The sequence below is a fragment of the Amphibalanus amphitrite genome, unplaced genomic scaffold (assembly GCF_019059575.1).
Source record: "Amphibalanus amphitrite isolate SeventyFive unplaced genomic scaffold, NRLGWU_Aamphi_draft 000376F_arrow, whole genome shotgun sequence".
Lineage (NCBI taxonomy): Eukaryota > Metazoa > Arthropoda > Thecostraca > Balanomorpha > Balanidae > Amphibalanus > Amphibalanus amphitrite.
The window spans coordinates 366,125-387,495 of NW_024881870.1; the positions used below are offsets into that span (position 1 = coordinate 366,125).

A 21,371-nucleotide genomic window follows, 5' to 3' on the forward strand; every position below is an offset into this window, starting at 1 on the left:
TATTGATGAGTGCCAAAAATGGAGGCAGGTTTTTGCTTTTCCATTTTTGAACGTCCTACTCAATGCAAAGCTCGCACCCACAGTATCTGAACGAAGCGATAGCATCAATTCCTGGCCAGTCTAGGCATGCTGCACCTAGTATCGATACTTCGGCGAATTTGGCGAGAGCAAACCAGTCAGTAAACGGAAAGGATTAGGCGCTAATTATTTCCTGTTTATCGACTAATTTCCGGATCCGCAAACATATCCGTGATACGTTCACACCATTTTTAGTCACCATTTTTAGACCCCATGAGGTAAGAAGGCAAGATACTGTGGTAAGACGCCGCGGGTTATCCAACAAATGCTTCGCATCCACCTTCCATCCTAACTCAACGTATCTAAAATTCATGCAGACCCAATCCGTTTCGAACCGGACCACCTCTCTCAATCCGTCTGCAGCTCTGGACCTCACCACCACCTTTCTCAATCCCTCGGAAGTGGCTGATTACTTTGGCAGGCGACGCCGGCTCCCGTTAACCTGGCCGAGTGTGTGTGGAGCCGGGGCGGAGTGTGGTGGGTACTCCTACGGCTTCCGGCTCTCGTACGTCATCATACGTCACAGAACGTCACAACCGACGCTAAAAGCTAAAAGGTCGCGTGGAAGGACATTGGACGTCACCGAGCGGCAGTAGACGGCATTAGATGCCAGCCGACGGTGTTAAAAGCCGTCGAAAGGCAGTTGAATGAAGACATCGTGAAGTATTTGATGTATCGTTATTTGCTCCGGAAGTGGGAAATACAGCGAAAGTAGCTAGCAGTAGCAATCAGCAATGAGCATGGGCACCGGGGATGCTGTCGACATCATGCTGCGTGTTATCCAACAACAGCATACAAAGGGGAAAATGATAATTAGACAGCACAGAGGTTGAAAAAGGAAGGAAATGCATTGATGACCATGGCTGAATTAACAAAACAACTACATCGTACCTGGAACTGGAGAGATGGATATCAAAGGTGGCATTGAAAGGAGATGGGAAACTGGTCGCAAGCAATGGGAATGAGATAATATTAATGACTGTGATTTCTCCAGCAAAAAAAAAAAAAAAAATCATTGAGCGAGAAAAGGCACCATGACGGACGGCCACAGAGCAAACGCGCGCAAATCGTATAAACCACAACATAGACTACATAGAAACGACCGGAGAAAGGCGGGAAAACTGTGCGCCAGGGAACCATCGGGGAAACTGTCGCTCCGGTAAACAGCCCTCCATATCCTGCGGCACCGGAGACAGCCGCGCCGACACCTGGGGCCTGCGACAGGGAGCGTCCGCGTGCCACCGGCCGCCCGGCAGCCGCAGACGACGGAAAATGGACCGCACTCGTGCCCGGACAATCATGGGCGACTGCTGGCTGCTGGCGGCTGGCGAAAGTGAAAACGGGCAACAGCTGCACCCAGAAGCCGCCCAGCGCTCAACGGAAATTGATGATGGCGCTTTGCTCAAGCTGTCGTAACGGACAGCCAAGCAGCCGCTGACATTTACTTTTTACCTGGAGAACAGCATTAACAAACGACTAGCAATATAATTAGAGGAGCTTTGATACCCAGCTCCAAAATTAACAGTGACTTGTGACAAATGAGGAAAAGGGAAGGAAATAATTGCGCAGAAATTAACTGCCTGCATTGCCTAGCAACACATACCTTTATCAAATGTTGATAACGTTTCAACTGCACAGGTTGAAAACCAGCTATTCCAACCTATTGTTGATGAGGAATGTGCCGTGAGCGATGGCTTAGCAGCTCCACGTTCTACACTACGAGGTAAGCAAGAAGAAGCATAAGTGAGGGCTTCGGTGAGATATTTCGGTGAGCTGTCTCGGTCGGCCGCGTTTCGCCGTCCTGAGTCCGCCACTGGCGCCAGACAGTCTGCGGCGGGGCCCGTACCCAGCTCCGTCCCCGGCATCCCGGCTCCGTGACGCGGCATATCCCCGACCCGTTGCAGCGGCGTGCCCTCGGCGAGACCACACCTGTCCTCCCGGCCAAACAATGCGGTCACGTGTGCCCCAATCGCGATCAGCGATCGTAACGCCGGCAGCGTCACGGGGGGTGCGTCACGTGACCCGGCGAGGAATGCGGCGGCGTCACAAGGCGTCGCGCGACGCGGTCTGAGATTGCAGATCTACCGCAGCAGAGTATAACGCCGGTAGATCGAACGGGTACCGATGGAAAAGTGAGCTTCTCTTTGGAGCGATCATACCGGTCCATAGGTATGCATGTAGTCTCATGACATGAATGTCAGCATCATGTTGGTATGGCAGCATACATGCATGCAGCATTTCTATGCCCAAATGAGATAAAGTAACCGGAAACTCGTAGCTACATAAATCACGCTAATTTACCGGTCAAGGATGCAAAATAATAAACCTGAAGTGCCGGTGATTATTCCATATTCAACGAGGATTCGGTCATTTGAGCTGCTCGTAAACCTCAACCATGAACTTCACCTTTTACTTCATGCACTAACCGTCGCGGTGCTTTTCAGAGTAGCTGAGGTTAGGGCTCATCTCGGGCTGTGCCCGCGCTGCGACTGCGGCCGGTTCTCTCCCGAGGGGCGGGCCGGTCTCCGCAGCTGGCCCGGCCAAATGGAGCGCGGCTCTCGGCGGTACCATGCATGCATAATCAGCCGGTCGGTCCGGTCGGCAGCGGACGGCCTACTCGGCACACGGCGCCGCCGGCTCTGGGTGAGGTCGGCAGGAGGAGAGACATGTCCTGCACCGCGCCCAGCTCAGCTCCGTTCAATGCAGGTCACCTCAGTTCAATTCAGCTCAGCTCCATCCATTCAGTCCAGCCAGTTCGATCCAATTTACCTTGCAAGAGCCTAGCATAGCCCAACTTCCCAGTTCAACTCTGTGCAATGTCATTAGCACAGCCAACCCAAGTTCAGCATAAATCAGGTAGGGTCACAAATGACACTACAACCCAGTCCATCCCAATTTGGCCAAGCACGGTGCTCCACACAGCTCAGTCCCCGGCCCGAGGCCCGTCCAGCTCCAAACCCAGCTCACCAGCCCGTCTGTCACAGCTCCGCTGATAGTGCCCACATGCAACGCGCCCCAATTACACAGGATTAGACAGTGATGGACGCCCTCGGTGGCCCGACCGGCGACAGCGTGGGAACGGCAATAGATTGGGGAGGACAGACATGGCGATCTGGCTATGGCATGGCTCTGGGGTAATGCCTTGGGCGCTGTCATTGGCAATAAGGCGAGAGTGGGAGGGGCGGGTGTGTCCATCAGGCATCACATCATGTGGGAGGGCAACAAGAAACGTGTGCTGATCGTGGAACACATGTGAAGGTATCAGGCGTCAGTGATCCGCCGACGCCCCCTACCCAATTGGGCATGTTAGTGCGTGGGATGACTATGTTTTTGCCAACTGCATACTATGTTAAGTAAGCGCACGTGCTAGATTGAAATGGTCTCTGGCTATTTCAGTGGCCCGGGAGGAAATTCCCAGAGCACCAATAACACCGAAAATGTTCCGTGCAAATGCCTCTCTGCGCCTGCTTACTGCCCGACACTGCGAATAATTGGCTGGAATTGAACACTTCTACTGCATCTGGTATGCAAAAGGTGGTGCCGAGCTCGTCTGAATACAAAGTTAAACATTGCATATTACTTATTCTGTAAAATGGGGCGGTAGAATCATTCCGCGAACTGGCCAGAATGAATCAGGTTTGACTATCTATGGCTAAATACGGCCGAAACTCACTCGGTAATCGTACCACCAGCTCAGCGATATGGGACCCGGCGTACGCCATTGCGCAAGCTCTGTGAAAGCGTCTAACCGACGTACGGATCAAAGGCTATACCACTCGGCTGGTGGCAGACCGGCATGAAAGGCTCGCTCACAGCTCGGTCCACTGATTGGGGTTATTCATTGGTCATTTCTATTAGCGAGTGCGACGGCCGGCGCTGGCCATAACCCAGCTTTCACACCTCAGCGACGCGCTGCGTCCGTCCGTCCGTCCGTCCGTCCGTCCGTCCGTCCGTCCGTCCGTCCGTCCGTCCGTCCGTCCGTCCGTACGGCCCGGCTGTCTCCGGCTCGCTCCTTTCACCGTATGGAGAACGGCCGAGTAGTTCCCGCTCCTCGGCGAATGAGGAGAGAAACCGTGCGCGATAAAACGCAGCAGGAACACCACTCAGAGAGGCTCATCTCAATGCGAGAAATTAGTTAATTTGTAGGTGTAAAGAACTAGTGACGCGGTTCATTCATCAAGAAGCGGGATGATCGTTGCACCAAGCGCGATGCTTGCGGTACAAACTATCGTAAGTGAGCATTACTGCTGAATAGCAATGACAGGCCTTGAATGAAACTCACTGAGCCGAGACTCAGCTCAGCATGCTTTCCAATACATTCATCGGCCTTTTAACGTCTTCGGTAACTGACAAAGTTCTGAAACGGTCTGACAAGAGTAGGCAAAACGCGTCACTTCAAAACTGAAGTTTGTGTAGTTTTAGGGTCTTTACAATGTAATCGTCTCATTTTAAACCTGATGGATACCAATCAATGGCCTAGTTTAACCAAGAGTGGCAATGACCGTTTGCAGAAACTTGTTAACGACGGTAGAGCTGAAGAGAGAAATGGTCTCTGCAGTACTGCAGAAAAGACTTTAATAGAGTAGGCAAAAGTCAAGACAAACTTTTAAAGAGACTCAAGAGGAGGAGCATGGTGTAGGTTGGTGATATTTGCACACGAAAAATTGACAACGGCGTCGTATTGTGTTGCATAAATGTCAATTGCAACAGTAGGTATGTCAACCACGAAGTAGCCTATGCTGTCACCGTGTGAATTATGGTGATGGACTGTGAAAGTGGGCACTTTTGTCGGTGACAGCTTATCCTTCATTACACCAATATCGTGTGTGTGGCAGGATGCATTACAATGACAGTAAAAAATACCTAAGCAGCTACGTCGCTGCCACCATGCATGAACAAATTAACCACATTCCCACAGCAGAGGTGCAGCCCTGTCGTCGATACCTTAGTGCCGTGTCAATGCGCACTTTGCAAGGCAGGCGATTTTTATGCTGGTCACTGCTCACTATCCTGGCTGGTGCGCAATACATTCACCTGTGCACCGCGAGCGGCAGTTAATAAAAAGCCTCCATGACATGTAAAATCACTCACGAACAATGCCGAATTGTGTTGTGCATTCCTGTGCATAGAGCGGTGGCCCCTCTGCATCCCCACCTGGCCTCAACAAAGCGCCGGCCTTGGCGGGCCCGGCTCGGTAACTTATCTACCGATTATCGCCATTATACTTGGCATCCAGTCCGACCGTATCAGGCAGTCGCTGCTATTAATTGACGGTAAAAGCTGGTCCAGTATCAGCGCCCGAATGGCAGCGATTATTCAAGCTCGTCTTTGAAAGAAGAATAGCCAACATTGATAGTATGATAAAAATTCATAGGCTGTATGTGACGTAAGTCAGCTAAGTGACGAGAAAACATAACACATAAACGCCGCACACCGGCCCGAGGAGCATTATTTACTGCCTCCAGCAGTGGTAACCCACCAACCGCCTCCTCAAATCTGACGTGTAATGGATACTCGGCTCTCCCTCCCACCTCTTTACATCTGTCGGGCCTCCTCCCTCCATCTGTGGCCGCTCTCCCGGCCACTCCTCCTCACATCTGCTCCTCCGGACCTCTCCCCAGCCGCCCCTCTCCCCTCACCCCTCCCCGGCCGCGCCCGGAGCCGTTCAGCCGTGACCCGATTGCTGGTGCCCTCATCAGACCCACCGCTGGCCCGGCCGTCTAGTCGCGCTGTTAATGCCATTGCAGGTGCCGGTGTTATCCCACCAACACAGGCCCCCTTCAAGGCGAGCAGGTCAGGCCGCAGCACACCCGGTTATTTTGTTAGGGCAATAGCAGATAATTGGGTCGGCATGTGGATCAGATTGCATAATTGTGTTGCTGCCTTGCTCTATTTCACCAAACAATAATAGGTTCCATACATACAGCAAACAAATTTGTTTCAACTTAAGAGTTCATTAAAATAGCAACACATCAGCACAAAAAAAAATGGACTAACGCATGCAAAGATAACAATTCCAATTCACTTCAGAACACCGTGAAACGAGATCTGCCACCACACTAGCCAACCCTAGCACTGTCTGATGCCCATTTTTACATCCGTAGCCTGCCGCTCATCCTCAGCTTCTCCCCTTCTTCGCGTCCCGGCAGACACCGCACAGGCGTCTCATCTTTCCGCTCCCACATTTCATCCCACCGTCCCCTCGTGGCTGTCCCGTCGGACAATATCCGGTCTGAGCCGCCCGGCGTCCCGGCGCCCTCTCCAAGTCCCAGACGACCGGCGTCGGCCTGCCAGAGACCGGACAGGCTGGCGGTGCCACCACGCGCTCCCCAAATGGTCACGCCGACCGCGCGCGACGCCGCAGCCGTCTAGCCAGCCCCAGCGGCGTGCGTCTGCATCCGGCATTAGAACTAATCGCATAGAGTGAAATTGGTGACACTTCAGACGCTGTGAGGTTGTAGTTTACAAGATACCAGACTTGTAAACGACTCAAATTTTTTTTTTGAGTCGATTCTTTGTTTGAGTCTGGAAATTTGAATCGATTCATCAAACGACTCATGATGTTAAATTTAATTGATTCGAATCAACTCATGACTCGAGCACCTAGCCAACGGAATGATTCGAATCAACTCATGACTCACACATTTTGATGAATCGATTCAAATCAACTCATGACTCACACAACATTTTTATTGAACTTACTTCATTCAACCCATGACTCACTATAGGCATTTGTTGATTATTTGACTCAAAGCTATGATAAAATGAATATGCCGCATACCACAATTGTATTAAGCAGCATAGTAGCCTTGACCAAAGATTCAAGCAGCTACCTAGTAGGGCTAGGTACATAGGTACCTACCCTACACCTACCTATCTTCAACACTCAACAGTCAACAGTGCAATGTCAGATAAATTTGTAAGTAACTCTGAGAGACAATTATAATATAAGTAAGGACTAAGGAGTAGCATAGTAACCTATCTCTTATTATTACCTAGAAAGTCTTATTTGAAAATTCAAAAGCACAAGTTCCGAGAGGCATTCATGTTTTTTTATCAGACTTTTTCTACATGATAATGAGACAAATGTTACTACTTCTTATTTATCAGATAAAATTATTCAAACAGTACAACCTCAAAAACAGGATTAATCCCACCTGTGAAACATTCAGCATCAACAGGGTCTCCATGGGCCACGATGAGGCCATGACCTTGCATGAGTGGCTCAGGCCTCAGAATCAGATATGATCTTGAGTTGAGACTCATTGAAGGTAGTTAATGTAGGTATACAATATACATTCTCCAAACGGCACCTAGTTTAGCAGTGCCAACTGGCTGCCAGCTAGATAGAGCCCATCCGTCACTTACCATTTATGTTGGCTCAACGTGGAGATTAAAATGAAGGAATATAAAAAAATATTGTTTGTCTACAATTTTAGATTAAAAATGACGTCATTGAATATTAATCGATATCAGGACATGGATTAGAGATTTCCTGGATCGGCAACTCTCCGTCGGCGCCTTTGATGTAAGCGACCACGACTGGCCACCTAGCGGCGGAGTGGTGAAGCTTGGTGAGATAGGACGGCGGAGGGTTGGGCGCTAATCCCTGTGGTAAACTGCGGGCCAAGATCAATCGAATTTAGGGATTGAACGGCTGGGTGCGGTGCGTTAAAACGAAGTTATGGTGTCGGGAACGTCCAGTAAGTCCATATTTGTCCTCAACGAAGTAATCGGACCATTGGGTAAGACATTTTGTCTCGGCAGAGGACGTGCATGCCCAGTCGCCAAGCTCTTATGCCGGCGTAAAATGCACGCATCACCATCTTTTGATAACACACTGTTCAATCTTTTCCACCCTCAGGATAGTCAAATCCTTTTCCTCCACGCCTCAACCCCCTGATCCGGGCTGGACGGGCAACTTTATCCCATGCGGGCAGCTCCGCCAGAGCACACCCGTAACCGGGTGCAGAGAGTACGTACCTACTTGGGAGGCTGGTCGGCCCGTCCATTCGGACGGGCTCAGCCCCGGCGGGCGGCGACTCACTAGTCACTAGAGTGCCTGCCAAGACCAATGTCTCCCCCTAATTCTAATCATCATAGGCGGCGGAACGGGGGGGGAGTACCGTACCCCCTTTGATTTTGGCATTTTAACATTAGCCCCATGGGCGTTGCATGGAAAGATTGGGATCAAAAGTCGGCAGTTCCCCTTAATTGAAGTTGTCCCACCGCCACTGCATCATCGTTCCGGCTCTGAACTGGTCTCGTCAGACCGAAAGGGCCTAACCCAACAAAACAAACAAAGAAACAAATCACTTCGCTATAAAATAATCTCGGAGCCGCGATTTCGGCACTAACGGGCTCTTCTTACTTCAGCACGTCAAATGCTATACTTTGCTTGGTGGATGGATACCTAAGGTCAACTCGAGTGTGGACCTCAGGTCAAGGTCAGTCAGATCAAAGTCACTAAGGTCACGAAGTTGGTTGAAGGAGGTTGTATTGCATACCTATTATTCAATTCAATGGTCTTCCTGAGTCCATTGATGGCTTTTAAAAGCCGAGTCGCAATTGCGACTCGCTAACTCGATTTGATGAGATCATTTCCGGCGCCAAAATAACAGTTTCCATAGTTCCCCGCAATGACATAGAGGCTTATAATGGTGAGGTCACGTTAGCGACCTGACCTCAGGTGCCCTTTAAGAAAAATCCAATATATAAGTAAAGAGGTCTTGGGAGCAGGGCTGCGGAGTCCGGAGTCGGTCGGAGTCGACAGTTCTGACCGGGGCCGGAGTCGGAGTCGATTTTGCGAACCGGAGTCTAGCCGCCGAAAATCCATCGACTCCGCAGACCTGGCAAGGCTGCAGAGTCGGAGTCGAAGTTGAAGTCGGTCGGAGTCGACAGATCTGCCCGGAGTGGGAGTAGAAGTGGGAGTCGGAGTCATCGAAAATCCATCGACTCTGCAGCCCTGCTAAGTTTCATCTTCCAGTGAAAATCGTCTGGCACTGAGGGCGTTGCGAAGTTGCAGCACTGAACTATTTTAGGACCGTGCAGAACGGCAGAGGTTTACGTATGACGTCATAGGTCAGTGATCTGACCCGACCTGAAAATGTGGTTGATTTCACAAGATCCGGCTTGAATCAAAGGCCTGGTGTTCCAAGTTTCAGCTCTTTATCCCCAGCGCCATACGATCAATCGCGAAAATACCGTCAGGGTGGGGCGACGCCTGAGTGACCCGCCCCCCTCCCCGTCGGCCCCTCCCCGTGTTAAAGTTAAATCCTTCTCAACTCATAAACATTATGAAAAACAGTGCCGTTATCCTTTATCAGTTGAACTTCGAAGATAAACTGCTCAAAAACCACCCAACCACCCCGTCCCATCATTGGAACGCATAGCCGCCAAACACCGGCGTCCTATCTGGAGTTGGCGCATGCGCACTGCGATATTTGGTCGCGAATCGAGGGAGAGTTGCCAATCCAGTGGGCTGTTCACGGGCCCTGTGTGCGGTCGGACCGCACACAGCCTCCAAGCTCCGCCCACTGCGTCCCTACGTCAGCCTTCCGTCACCGCACACAGCGATCGCTGTGGCCGGTCGGGACTGGCCACAGCGGACCGTCCACCGCACGCAGCCGTGACGTCAGAACCGCCTACCCATCCCCTACCCCCACGCCTGCTGGACGCACCGCACACAGCGCACGCAGCAGTGTGCGGTGCCCGTGAACACCCCTCAGTAAATACTTCATCCATGATCAGGAGCACCGGAGCACTGACCAAGTGGCTCTTATGGTAAAAATAAATTGTCATTGGTGCAATTCGGGCAACGTCGTCCGGCCAATTTGTCACGAGATTCAGACGTGAAAGTTATAAACTGCGCCATTATTGTAGTTTTCTTAAAACATACTATGACTTTCACATTCTATTCTCGAATTCATGACGTCACTCATAGTACATATTTTAGGCGAGTGGAGATCGCTGAGGAAATATTTCAAAGCCGCTCCTTAACATTATTCTGAAGATTCTATGATGTCATAAAACAAGTTTCTTTTTAAACTTCTATTTCATGGAAAAATGTGCATTTTGTGGTTTATTGGCAGTTGAGCATCGCAATTTTGCGGTTTATAGGTGAGTTTATTTATATTATAGCATAGCCTATAGGTAGTTTATAGGCTATAGGTAGTTTGGGCGTATTTGACTCTATAGACGCCCAAACTCTTATGCTGTTGATTGATTATTGGGACCAAATTGGGACTGGGAGAAGGGGAGGCAGCCGCAGGTGTCAATTCTGACTTCTGACATGTAAAATGTAGGTACCTAGGTAGTGTAGCAGGCACTTGGTTTGGTAAGACTAAGTACCTACCAAGTACCAACTGCCAAATGCTTTTGGCTCATTAGGCGCCTGTGCCTGAGCCTCTGAGGCTCTTGTAAGTCTGAAATATGGAGTTAAGTGATGGCTAAAGCTGAGGGGGTGATCTAGCATTAATTATTAGGGTGTTGATGGTGACTTGTAAACGACTCAAATTTTTTTTTTGAGTCGATTCTTTGTTTGAGTCTGAAAATTTGAATCGATTCGTCAAATGACTCATGATGTTAAATTTAATTGATTCGAATCAACTCATGACTCATCAAGTTCCTCGATGAAGTGATTCGAATCAACTCATGATTCATCGAAAAACGGTTTGATTCTGAGTCGATTCACGAATCAACTCAGAGTCGTTTACAAGTCTGCAAGATACACCGTCGCGACTGTCCTACAGGGAATTCACAGGAGCCAGGCTGAAACCCAACAAGGCGCCGGCGATGCCACGTCAGCCTCAGCATGAAAAGCAGCCGGCGTTCCCCTCTCAGTCTGCAACATCATTTCCAATTCAATGCTGATCTTATCCGAGGACGTCCCCGTCGTCCGTTGGCTGCCCCGCATGGCGACTCGGCAGCCGCCGCGGTGGCCCGTGCTCCACTGACTGCCGAGTCAGGAACTGTTCCCTGCAGGCTACAGCTCCCAAAGTCACCGCTCAGAGACGTGGTGGCATGTCCATCGAGATTACTGCAAAGGCGCAGCGGTGAGAGCGGCACGAGTGGGATGCTGTATCAGACGCCAGGGAGCTACGATGTCAGTGTTGGGACGAGTGAACTGCTCCCAATATCGATAAAGGTCCCTCGCCACCGCCGCCGCCGATGTCGCTTGGTTATGTTTCACAGAAATCGAGACACATTCTCCACTCGGCGGCCCCAGTGGGGACTCTGTCGAGTGCTGAGCGGCGCCGTCAGAGTGGTTTCCCGCTTTCGTGTCCGCTGCCGAACACGTGTCGAGCTTGTCCGGCGGGGCCCGCTGCATGTTGGAGGGCGTCGGCGGCAGGCGGGAAGGTCACCAGAAGGTTTCAGTAGAGGAAGGAGAGTGCCGGTTCCGCGTGCCAGACGATTAAACAAGACTTATTGAAGTCGGAAATGGCGTGCGTTTGCTCTGCAAGCTCGGAATGGGCCATATGTGTCGTGTGTTTTGACCCGTGCCGGTTTTGTTTTGTTTCAATGTGATATATGGAGCTATATCATGCAAAAGTTGAGTATTTCATGTTCCCGATCAAGTGCCGCGTGAGTTACTTACATTACAATTTACATCCACCTGAGAGCTTTGCATTTGATTATGATAAACACTCTGATATCCCAGGAACCACCTTCTTACTGAAGGCAATAAGTTAATAGATACGGATTAAACACACATCCCGCGTCACGCACACATTCTTGCAAAGCACGCACTCAGTGCATGTGTTTTAACCATGCATGCATTACGTATCCGTCCTTGGCACTGAAAGACGGGCGTAAGGGCGAATCCGGTCGCCCACCGGTCCAGCCCCGTGGGCGATGACTGTTCACTCTGGGTTCTTTATCGGCGCATATACCACTGCACGACCACAATGGGCGGACGGCAGGGGGCGGAGCGGGAGGGAAGCTCTGCATCACCGTGGAAACACGCGATCTCCCCACTAACTGGGCGGTGTTACATCCGTGACCAGCCACCCCAGTGCGTGTCAGACAGCACGAGAGGGCCGACACAGCATCCGCAAACCATTCGCAGCCAATTACGGACGTTTGCAGACCGGCCATGGTTTAGCCAATGTTCGCGGCAACGCTTATGCCTTCAGCACATCAGTCCATCATGTTCGAGGTTAACTCATCTTGCGCCGCCCACTGCTAGCAGAGCCTGGTCTGACGCCTGGGGCGGCGCCCGGAGGCCGAAAACTGCTCACACACGCTCAACACATCGGGTCAAACGTCCGAGAGGCACGACAAAAAGGCATTAACACAGCTGTGGGCGCCGGTCGGTCAGCACGCAGCCGGTCGCCGCAGACTGTTCCCGGACCCATGAGCGCCCGGAGCCGTCCCCGCCCGGAGTCCGGGCCGGTCCGGGCCGTTCCCGGAAGTGGGGGAGCCCGGAGGCTGCAACCCGGACCGCCGCGCCGACGCAGACTGACAACTCTCGGCGCTGCGAGCGGCGCCCGGCTGCAAATGCGATTCCGTCCGTCCAGAATGAAATGCGAGAACCGGGCGGAGGTGGGAGAGCTGCTCTTCAGCATGCGCGTGCCAGGAGAGGGGGTGCAGAGATCAGACGAGGAAAGTAATGGTACAGGCTATCAAGGTGCAGTAAAGCATCCAGCACGTCGGTTAATATTAGTCTGCGACTCACGACAAAAAAAAAACTAATGTGTTATTGGAGTTTAGAGGGATCTTGGTCGTTAGAGTGCTATTGGGATCAATAAATCACTCAGCTGGCATCAAAATCAAATCATGCTCCATTTGCCGTGTTTGTTATCGTTCCACTTCCGATAGCATTGACAGGCCGTCGAGGCAGCGCAAACAAACGATCACCGGCTGTCAGGGCGCACGCACACGCAGCCACAGACTCGGTTTTGTAATGGCATGGCATCATGGCATGGCATGGCAATACATATGTGAAATGGAATGACATGATTGAAAAACAAACTCGTAGAGTAGCCTAAATGATCTTAATGAGCCATATCCTATATGCGTCGTATATCCGGTGCATACAATTGTGCTGACCAACACACCGAGGATTTAGCTCGTATACCCATCCGCTGAGTGGGTAATGGGTATCCAGGACCGCAGCCACCAGGTCATCTTGCTATTCAGACAAAGTTTCTTTAAAAAAATTAACAGGGTGTGTTTTAAGTTAATAATCATATTTGTGATTCATCATAACATCTGGCAAAAAAACGAGTTGTCACCTGAATGGCCATACCGAGTGCAGGGGCGAGTGCAGGTGCGGGGACCAGTGCAGCGACGCCGCCAGGTAGCCCTCCCTACTAATCCCTCGCCCGTGTCTCCGTGTGGGCAGCCAGCGGTAAACACCGACATCACAATGTTACCCGGTGTGTTCAGAGGTTATGATTTGTAGGCGTCCCTTATCTCCGAGTAGGCGGACAGAGGTAAACAGTCACAACACGGGGTCATCAATGTAACCCCAGCTTGTAACAGGTAGCCAGCCTTGCAATACAGAGGATAGAGAAAAGGAGCTGGGAAGGAATGGAAACCGCTGTTGGCAGTTGACAGTGCAGACGAGATCTAGGGCAGGTGGTAGCTGTCCAGAAAAGGAGAGACACTACCCAGCGCGAACTGGTACACTCGGGGGCAGATTGATGTTCCACAACTCTTTATCCACCGGGTTCCTATGGCTCAGCATTGGCAGCAGCCGCCTGGTACCGGTAGACTGTGCCGCTTCACTTACTTGTCAAGCGGCACAGCCTACCAACACCGTATGCCACCGGTCTGGGTCGGTGGCTGGAAGGCGATGTGGGCCGCCTGTGACGTCAGCGCAGCGGTGAGGGCCGAGCCCGGAGGCATGGCTCGGGTCGGCGCGGCGCGGCGGCTGGCGAGGGCTGGGGAGTGAGGTGGGGTGGGAGCACGGACCATCGCGCGGCTGAGCGAGTGTAGTTAACTTTCGCGTCTCAAGGCGTCAATTATTCTACCTAACAATTGTGCTAAAGCAGTTGTTAAAATGTCCTATCCCCAAGACAGCGCCTATCATCATACTTGCCATGCACATTACGACACACTTAAACATGGCATTGGGACAGCCGATAGAATTTATATCACACGTGCATCGAGTTGCGGAGCTACATTGTTTTTAACAGATAAGTATTAAGGTCTTGATTGAGCTCATTGGTGTCTATTATTTCGCACAGCAATCGTCCAGAGACGTGGGAACTGGGGTTTTGGATAGCGCGGCGTCGCAACTTTAAGCAACTCTTACTGTTCCTCTAATGTGTGGTCGCAGCCACCAATAGCAAACTGTTCCATAGGAACAAATAAGTCGCGCACCTGGGACGGTTCGAACCGGGTTTCTCCAACCGGTCACCCCACGAAGCTAGCGTGTATCCACTGATCTGCCGAAACCAGCGACCACCCGCCGCGGTCAAACGCGATCAAATGTCACAATACTTTCATTGGCGGTCAGCGGGTGAATGTCATTTTGTTTTGTGCGGACGAGGACCATTCTCGGTAGCTCAGTGGATGAACGCTCGTGTCGTGAATTGGCCGGTGGGAGAAGCCCGGTTCGAGCCCCCCTGTGTGGCCGACTTTTTGGCTCCTAGTTGGAACGGTTTGCTATTGGAGGCTGCGACCACATATTAGAGCAACAGTAATAATCGCTTCAAATTGGAGCGTTGGCTGCGGCACTACTCATAACCCCCAGTTCCCACGGCTCTGGACGATTGCCGTGCGAAACAATAGACACCAATCTGCTCAATCAAAACCTTAATACTAATATGTTATACAAAATATAGCTCCGCACCTCGATGCACGAGTGACATAAGTTCTATCGGCTGTCCCATTGCCACGCTTAAGTGTGTCATAATGTGCATTGCAATTATGATGATAGGCGCTGTCTTGGGGATAGGACATTTTAACAACTGCTTTAGCACAATTGTTAGGTAGAATAATTGACGCCTTGAGACGCGAAAGTTAACTACACTCGCTCAGCCGCGCGATGTCCGTGCTCCCACCCCACCTCACTCCCCAGCCCTCGCCAGCCGCCGCGCCGCGCCGACCCGAGCCATGCCTCCGGGCTCGGCCCTCACCGCTGCGCTGACGTCACAGGCGGCCCACATCGCCTTCCAGCCACCGACCCAGACCGGTGGCATACGGTGTTGGTAGGCTGTGCCGCTTGACAAGTAAGTGAAGCGGCACAGTCTACCGGTACCAGGCGGCTGCTGCCAATGCTGAGCCATAGGAACCCGGTGGATAAAGAGTTGTGGAACATCAATCTGCCCCCGAGTGTACTAATGCAGTTCCAAACAGCTCACGGGACTTGATGTGCCGGTGACGAATGTCCCAGCAGGTCACCTCGAGTTAGTCATGGCTGGCTGCAGACGTGTTATTGTAGCGATGCAAGCCAGAGGTGACACATAGAAGTGCTGTCCGCTGTCACCCTGCAGCTGTCTGCAGGGCAACAAAGAATAAGCATAGGTGCTGTGCAATGTGCATTGCTAGCGCTATGCAATAAAATTCGCCACTAAAGAATAATGGATTCCTCAAGTCCTCATACCATCCGGAGCCCTCCTCTCTGTGCTTCAGTCTCATTCTGACCAACAAAGAATTTATATGATTGATATCAAATGCCAATCAAGAGTCACATGACAACGAAGCGCAACTCTTGGATGACCGTAACAGGCGACTAGTAACCAGTGCTCGTTAATCAGTACCAGGTGACCGCTGGCCAGAACAGGTGACCAATGGGCGGTAACCGATCGACGACCAGGCAGTGACCGGGCCATTTTTCACCCTTCTCGCGGGTGCGGCTCTGGACAGAGGCACCCCTCATGGAGTCGCCCGGCCGCTCCCCCCCCCCCCCCCCGCCCAGCCCCGTCGAGGGTCGCCCACGCACAGACCCAGAAAGGAGAGACGAGCCACTCCCGCCGGCACTAGCCAAGGACAAGCGGAGACCGAGTGGCGTGCTTCAGCTGTCGATACAAGCCGACTGAGACCTGGGAGGCATACATGAGCTTCAGACCGGCCCAATGTCTGTCCCAATGAGCGTTGAAGCCCGAGAGGCAAAGCCGGCGGCAGTTGTTACCTCCCCCCGCCCCCCGGCTTGGTCATCTTCAGTGTGAAACTTACGCAGATTTTTATTTCAGCCCTATTTGATGGCAGTGGGTAGGCACTGACTAGGTACGGAAATAAATGAAACAGATTACAGAATGTTTGACAAACTTAAATGTTTGAAGGACAAACGTCAGTGGCTATGGATTGACTTGCTATGGATTGTCTCGTGAGACGTGAGCCATTGTATATTTTTTGTTTCAGAAGTTATTTAGACAATTCGATTCATATCAACATCAGGCTTTAGACATTCCTACATATTTCGGAGTCCTCGGACTTCGGTTACAACTTACAAGTCAAAATGTCTCCAAAAGCACCGAGATTGCATCGAAACGCAGTTCTGCATTCTGATTTCTGATTCATGGAAAATTTGTGTGGATAATTTTTCACCGGTAACAAAACAACGACAGATCAATGCCTCACATATTCGGCGGATACACCATTGACCTCCGTGACATGACCTGTGACATCATCACCTACCTCCGGCTCGTGGTCCTCCCTCATCATGGCGTCCTGTGGAGTCGCTCCTCGGACTCCTGCGTCCACTGACTGTGCCGCCGTGAAACGTTCACTCAGCACCCCGTCCACCGTAGAACATCGCCAAACACCAGAAGTCCACTATTGTTCAGTCGTTCAAGATCGAACGTCCGTCCTGCACGGCAGCAGAAGTCTCATCGCGCGGGAATCGTCCAGAAATGTTCGCTCCACACCGCGCGCCGCCCCCACGGGCAAACACATCTCACCTCGGTGGCCTACCACCGTGGATTGTCCACCGTATAGCGTCACAGTTGTCCACAGATTATCGTCACACTCTAAACACCACACGAACGTAGTTCGCCCCCAACCTTTCTCCGGGACGGCCCACGAGGCACTCCGGCTGCGATACCTCCCAGCTGGACGGTAACCTGCGCTCCGCGCGCAGCCGACCGTCCGGCAAAAACGGAACGGCCAGAGCGGCAGCCAATAACGAGACGGGCTGCGGCAGGTAAAGTGAATCTGCATATAATAAAATGGTTTTATGGCTGTTAGGAGTAATTTACAAATACACTTGGTGAACCACTTGAAAGAAAAATGAACTTTCCTGTAGATGCAATACTTATTGTTTACACAAAGTTGAAGAACAAAAGGATCTGTTAACCCTCGCCCGCACATGGGGGGGGTGGTTGCCACCCCCCCCAGGCAGTCTTTCTGCTCTGCACTCAACATTTTTAGAACTAGAAGGCTGATTTTTCGTATAGCTGCTCGTCTATCCTTTCTTGATGTCCACTGAAAATTTCAAGTTTCTGTGATTTTTGGTTTCGGAGATATGACCTTGTTTTTCAGGTCATGTCATAACCCAAATGGCCAATTCTCAACATCTCGCGTTTGCCATGGGCCTTGTGAGCTTTTGACACCCTGATTTCGGCCTTTTTTGCCAGTCTTACCTCCCACCTATCATGGAACATGTTGTTCGACGATGTACAGGGGTCAAGGTCAGGGTCAAGGTCAACCTAGGTCATCTAAGATAATTGCGTTTTAGGCAAGCTGAATTTACTTTTTGTGAAGTTTTTTGACTGCATTTTTGGTAAAAGCTTCTCAGATCATGATTTCATGTGATATGGACCCAAAAACAATCGGTGCACACATCAGTATACACACAGACACACACAGACATACAAGCACATATAATTGACCTTGACCTAACTTGACCTGAAATGACCTCAGCAGCAAAATTCTGGTCGGATAGTGTGAAAAAGAGGTTCTAGCTGGCTTGGCACCAGAAAACAGCATCGTCATCGGTATTTGATAAGCAGCGCACTTGATATCCAACGGTGACCCAAAACAGCAACATTTTTTAGTTTGACCTGACCTGGAAGGTCAATGACTGACCTGAGAAGGTAAAACTGGGTATCATTGGATTCGTCTCTTCCCAAAGAATCTTTTTGGTCTTTACTGCTAAGCTCTATCTCCAACAGGAACGAAATGGCGTGGGGGGGGGGTGGCAACCCCCCCCCCCATGTGCGTTCTAGGATGGGAAAATGGCATGTGCGGGCGAGGGATTACCTGCGTCATTACCCCAACTCCAGCCGAGGTGCCTTGCGGCGCAGCATAGCTTACGGCGCTACACGCTGCTGCCATCTATTGACAAAATTTAGCTGATGAGCAGTGTCGTACGGAACAGCATGCGCTTAGGGGATATTCCATTCCTGGCTCGCGCTCTGTCGATTACATCAATATGAAATGCGATATAGCAAATAATATCAAATATACATGCATTCTTTAATAAGCCTATTTCAAATGTAATGCAGCTACAGCTATAAATATGTGCATGCGTTGCTTTTCGTGTAGGGACTTTTTGCACTTCTCGGCTGAGGTAAAGCCGCTTACGTTCCTCAGTCTCTGCGTAGGGGAGAGCGGGGAGAGTTGTATCATGTCCAAGTTGTATCAGGGCGAATTGTGCCAAACTTATCCAATGGATGGCGCTCGTGACACGACCAGCCGACGAGGTTTTCCGGGCGCCATCTTTCCATGTTCTGTCTTGTGGCTGAGTGGACGCGTCTCGAGGTGAGAGCCGATTTTATGTTTTTTTAATGTCATTCTAAAAAAATAAGTTGCAAGAAAATGTGTGTTCTGGGCATTTAGATGTGCACGAATTTGATAGATCTCCGGAGCGGTGGTGAGGGTAGGTTCTAAGGCTGCGTGAGTGAAAACGGATTTCTCCAGCTGTCCGCTGTTTTTTGAGCACGAGGATGTTTTTTCCAAGATGGCGGCTAGGTGCATGTTGTATCAGAGCCGGGTGGGGTATGCTGTAACATGTATGTATGTATGTATGTATGTATGTATGGGTATGTTGCTTTTGATCGCGAAAGCTAAGCCCTGGCTCGCGTTTGTAGGTAGCTAGTCAATGCTCGTTCCATTTCGGCACAATGTGTTGGCTTCTTTGCTCTTAACGGGCCACTTTCGCGTCTAGTCTGTTGATGTTTCGTTCGGATTGCATTGACCTAAGTTTGGTCTAATAAAGTGAAGCCTTTGAGCATACCTATACATTGTATTAACCCCATTTAATGTTGTTGTTATGTTCAAAACCAGTAGCAAGCACACTCCCTGAAACGTGAAATAGTGATACAAATTACCCCACCATGTGATACAACTCACCCAAGCCATGGGGCAAGTTGTATCAAAAACATTGTTCTATTCGGGAGACCGTAGAAGAAAAACTGGTAGAGGTAGCGGAAAAGTTAGGTACTTTGCACAAAAAAGCAGAAGAATCAAGGAAGGGGAAAGTATGGAAATAATGAGTTTATCACGGATAGTTACGAGGTTATGGGTCTCGGAGTAAAAACTGATACAACCCACCCCACTCTTCCCTACAGCAATTTATGCGACCACTTTGACATAGGCATTCGCGCCAGTGTAAAAATCAAAACAGTTTTGAACCTACCAAATAGTTTCATACCTACATAATCCCGACAACATGAAGTTATGTTGAAATCAAATAGGCAGCACAATCTTCAAAAGAAAGCAGCAGACGCCGAAATTTGTTGGGCTGGTAATTCCAGAGAAAACACTGAATATTGACGGACTAAGATTTGTAGCTCTTTTGCATGATCATGATAGCAAAACCATGAATTGTCCACATCAGCATTGCAGTCCATGTACTGAGTTTACCCAAACATCGGAAAACAGCCATGTGACATGAATAAAAGAAAGTTGCACGTATAGCGACAAAATGGGCAACGTTGCAGCTAGACACAGAAATGACCTTTATTTCGCTTCAAGAAAACAACCAGCGATGTTTCTGAAAAGGCACGAACACCATAAGTCAACATCATACAAATGCAACCAAAGTACAAAGCCAACTTAATACTTATCTATTATGCCCTGTGGGTATTCAAGCCTTCCATGAACATATGAACTTCTATGCGCATGTGTGCTTCCCAGCAAACTTAGTCGGACGGCGGTCACACAAACTTGCAAACATAAACCAAGTACTTCCCAAAAGCTGTCCTTGCACTCCGGCAGGACAAACGAGGGGACAGCTGGAACATGAATGCTGGATAACTAACGTCCCACACCATGTGTACAGGGTGAGCCATAAAGATTTACCCATCGAAAATTTAACTTTGTTTCAAGGCGCGCTGACATAGCTATGTCATCTTTTACATACATATAACAACGTCATCTCCTAACTAATAAATGTAGTATGTTTTCTGTATGCTTGCATTCTTCTTATGTTACGCGCCCGAGACGCAAGAGCACTATGGCACGCGGCCGCCGCACCGTCTTTTCACTTATTTTCCTCGATCACCCATGCTATAACAATTATGCTGCTCCGTATGTCATTTGCGGTGTTTCAGGGACTCGGTAGAGTCGGGTTTTCAGGATATTTCAGTTTGCGAAGCCCGTGGGGCTGAAGTCGGGGATAAATTGTGCCCAGCATTCTTTAGACCAAGGAGTGTTCAGCAGCCAACACCCAGTGGTGATTCCTGAATTGCAGGACCGGCGGATGTGCGTTAAGACGACCTCGCATTTCAGGAGCGTAGCAGAGACAGTGGACGAGCATATACAAAATGAGCTACACTGTCAGGATTGGAGACAAATTTGCGACATATATGCAAAAGATGGCATACCTACGCCAACCCGTTTGGAAATAAAGTGAATTTATCGATGGGTAAATCTTTATGGCTCACCCTGTATAATATCGAATACCACCACGGGCTGCTAAGGGAACAATGCCATATGTTACACGTTACCCGGCAAACGTCATAACTAACGCGCCTGTTCTCAGCACTCGGTGCACACGTCTGGCCACCCAGTCTCACCGCAGTGACATAACGAGAAACGTACGGCCGGCCGGCTATCACCACGCCCGTTAGTTGTAACGACAAATAAGCAGATGACGCGTATTTTTAGCACCGCAGCCAGTCGCCGGCTCGTCTGCGACTCGGCGGAAGACAGCCGCGGGGTGTCTCAGGCCGACACTCTACCGACAGGATGTTTACCCGCTCGGCGGAGGCTCGTGCACTCGGCCAGTGCTGTGCACGCAGCGTGCAGTGCACAGCGCGAGCGCGCCGCTGATGCGAGTGCACCCCGCCGAGCTTTTCAGCCGGGCGGCGAAGCGGTGATATGTGAAAATAAACGGAACACAGCGCCGCACGCCGCACATCAATCGGCTTGCTCGGCGAGCTCGGCGGCCTTGCAGGCCG

The 21,371-nt window shown here is 50.5% G+C and overlaps 1 protein-coding gene across 1 annotated transcript in view; it reads right to left on the reverse strand.

Annotated features, from left to right (window-relative positions):
* Positions 1-17,035, reverse strand: part of LOC122389918 — a 126,166-nt gene extending 109,131 nt beyond the window's left edge. The window contains exon 1 of the mRNA XM_043382414.1: positions 16,666-17,035. Within this exon, the coding sequence (XP_043238349.1) occupies positions 16,666-16,692 (27 nt within the window). The 5' untranslated portion in view covers positions 16,693-17,035. The remainder of the gene's footprint in view (positions 1-16,665) is intronic.
* Positions 17,036-21,371: the final 4,336 nt, after the last annotated feature.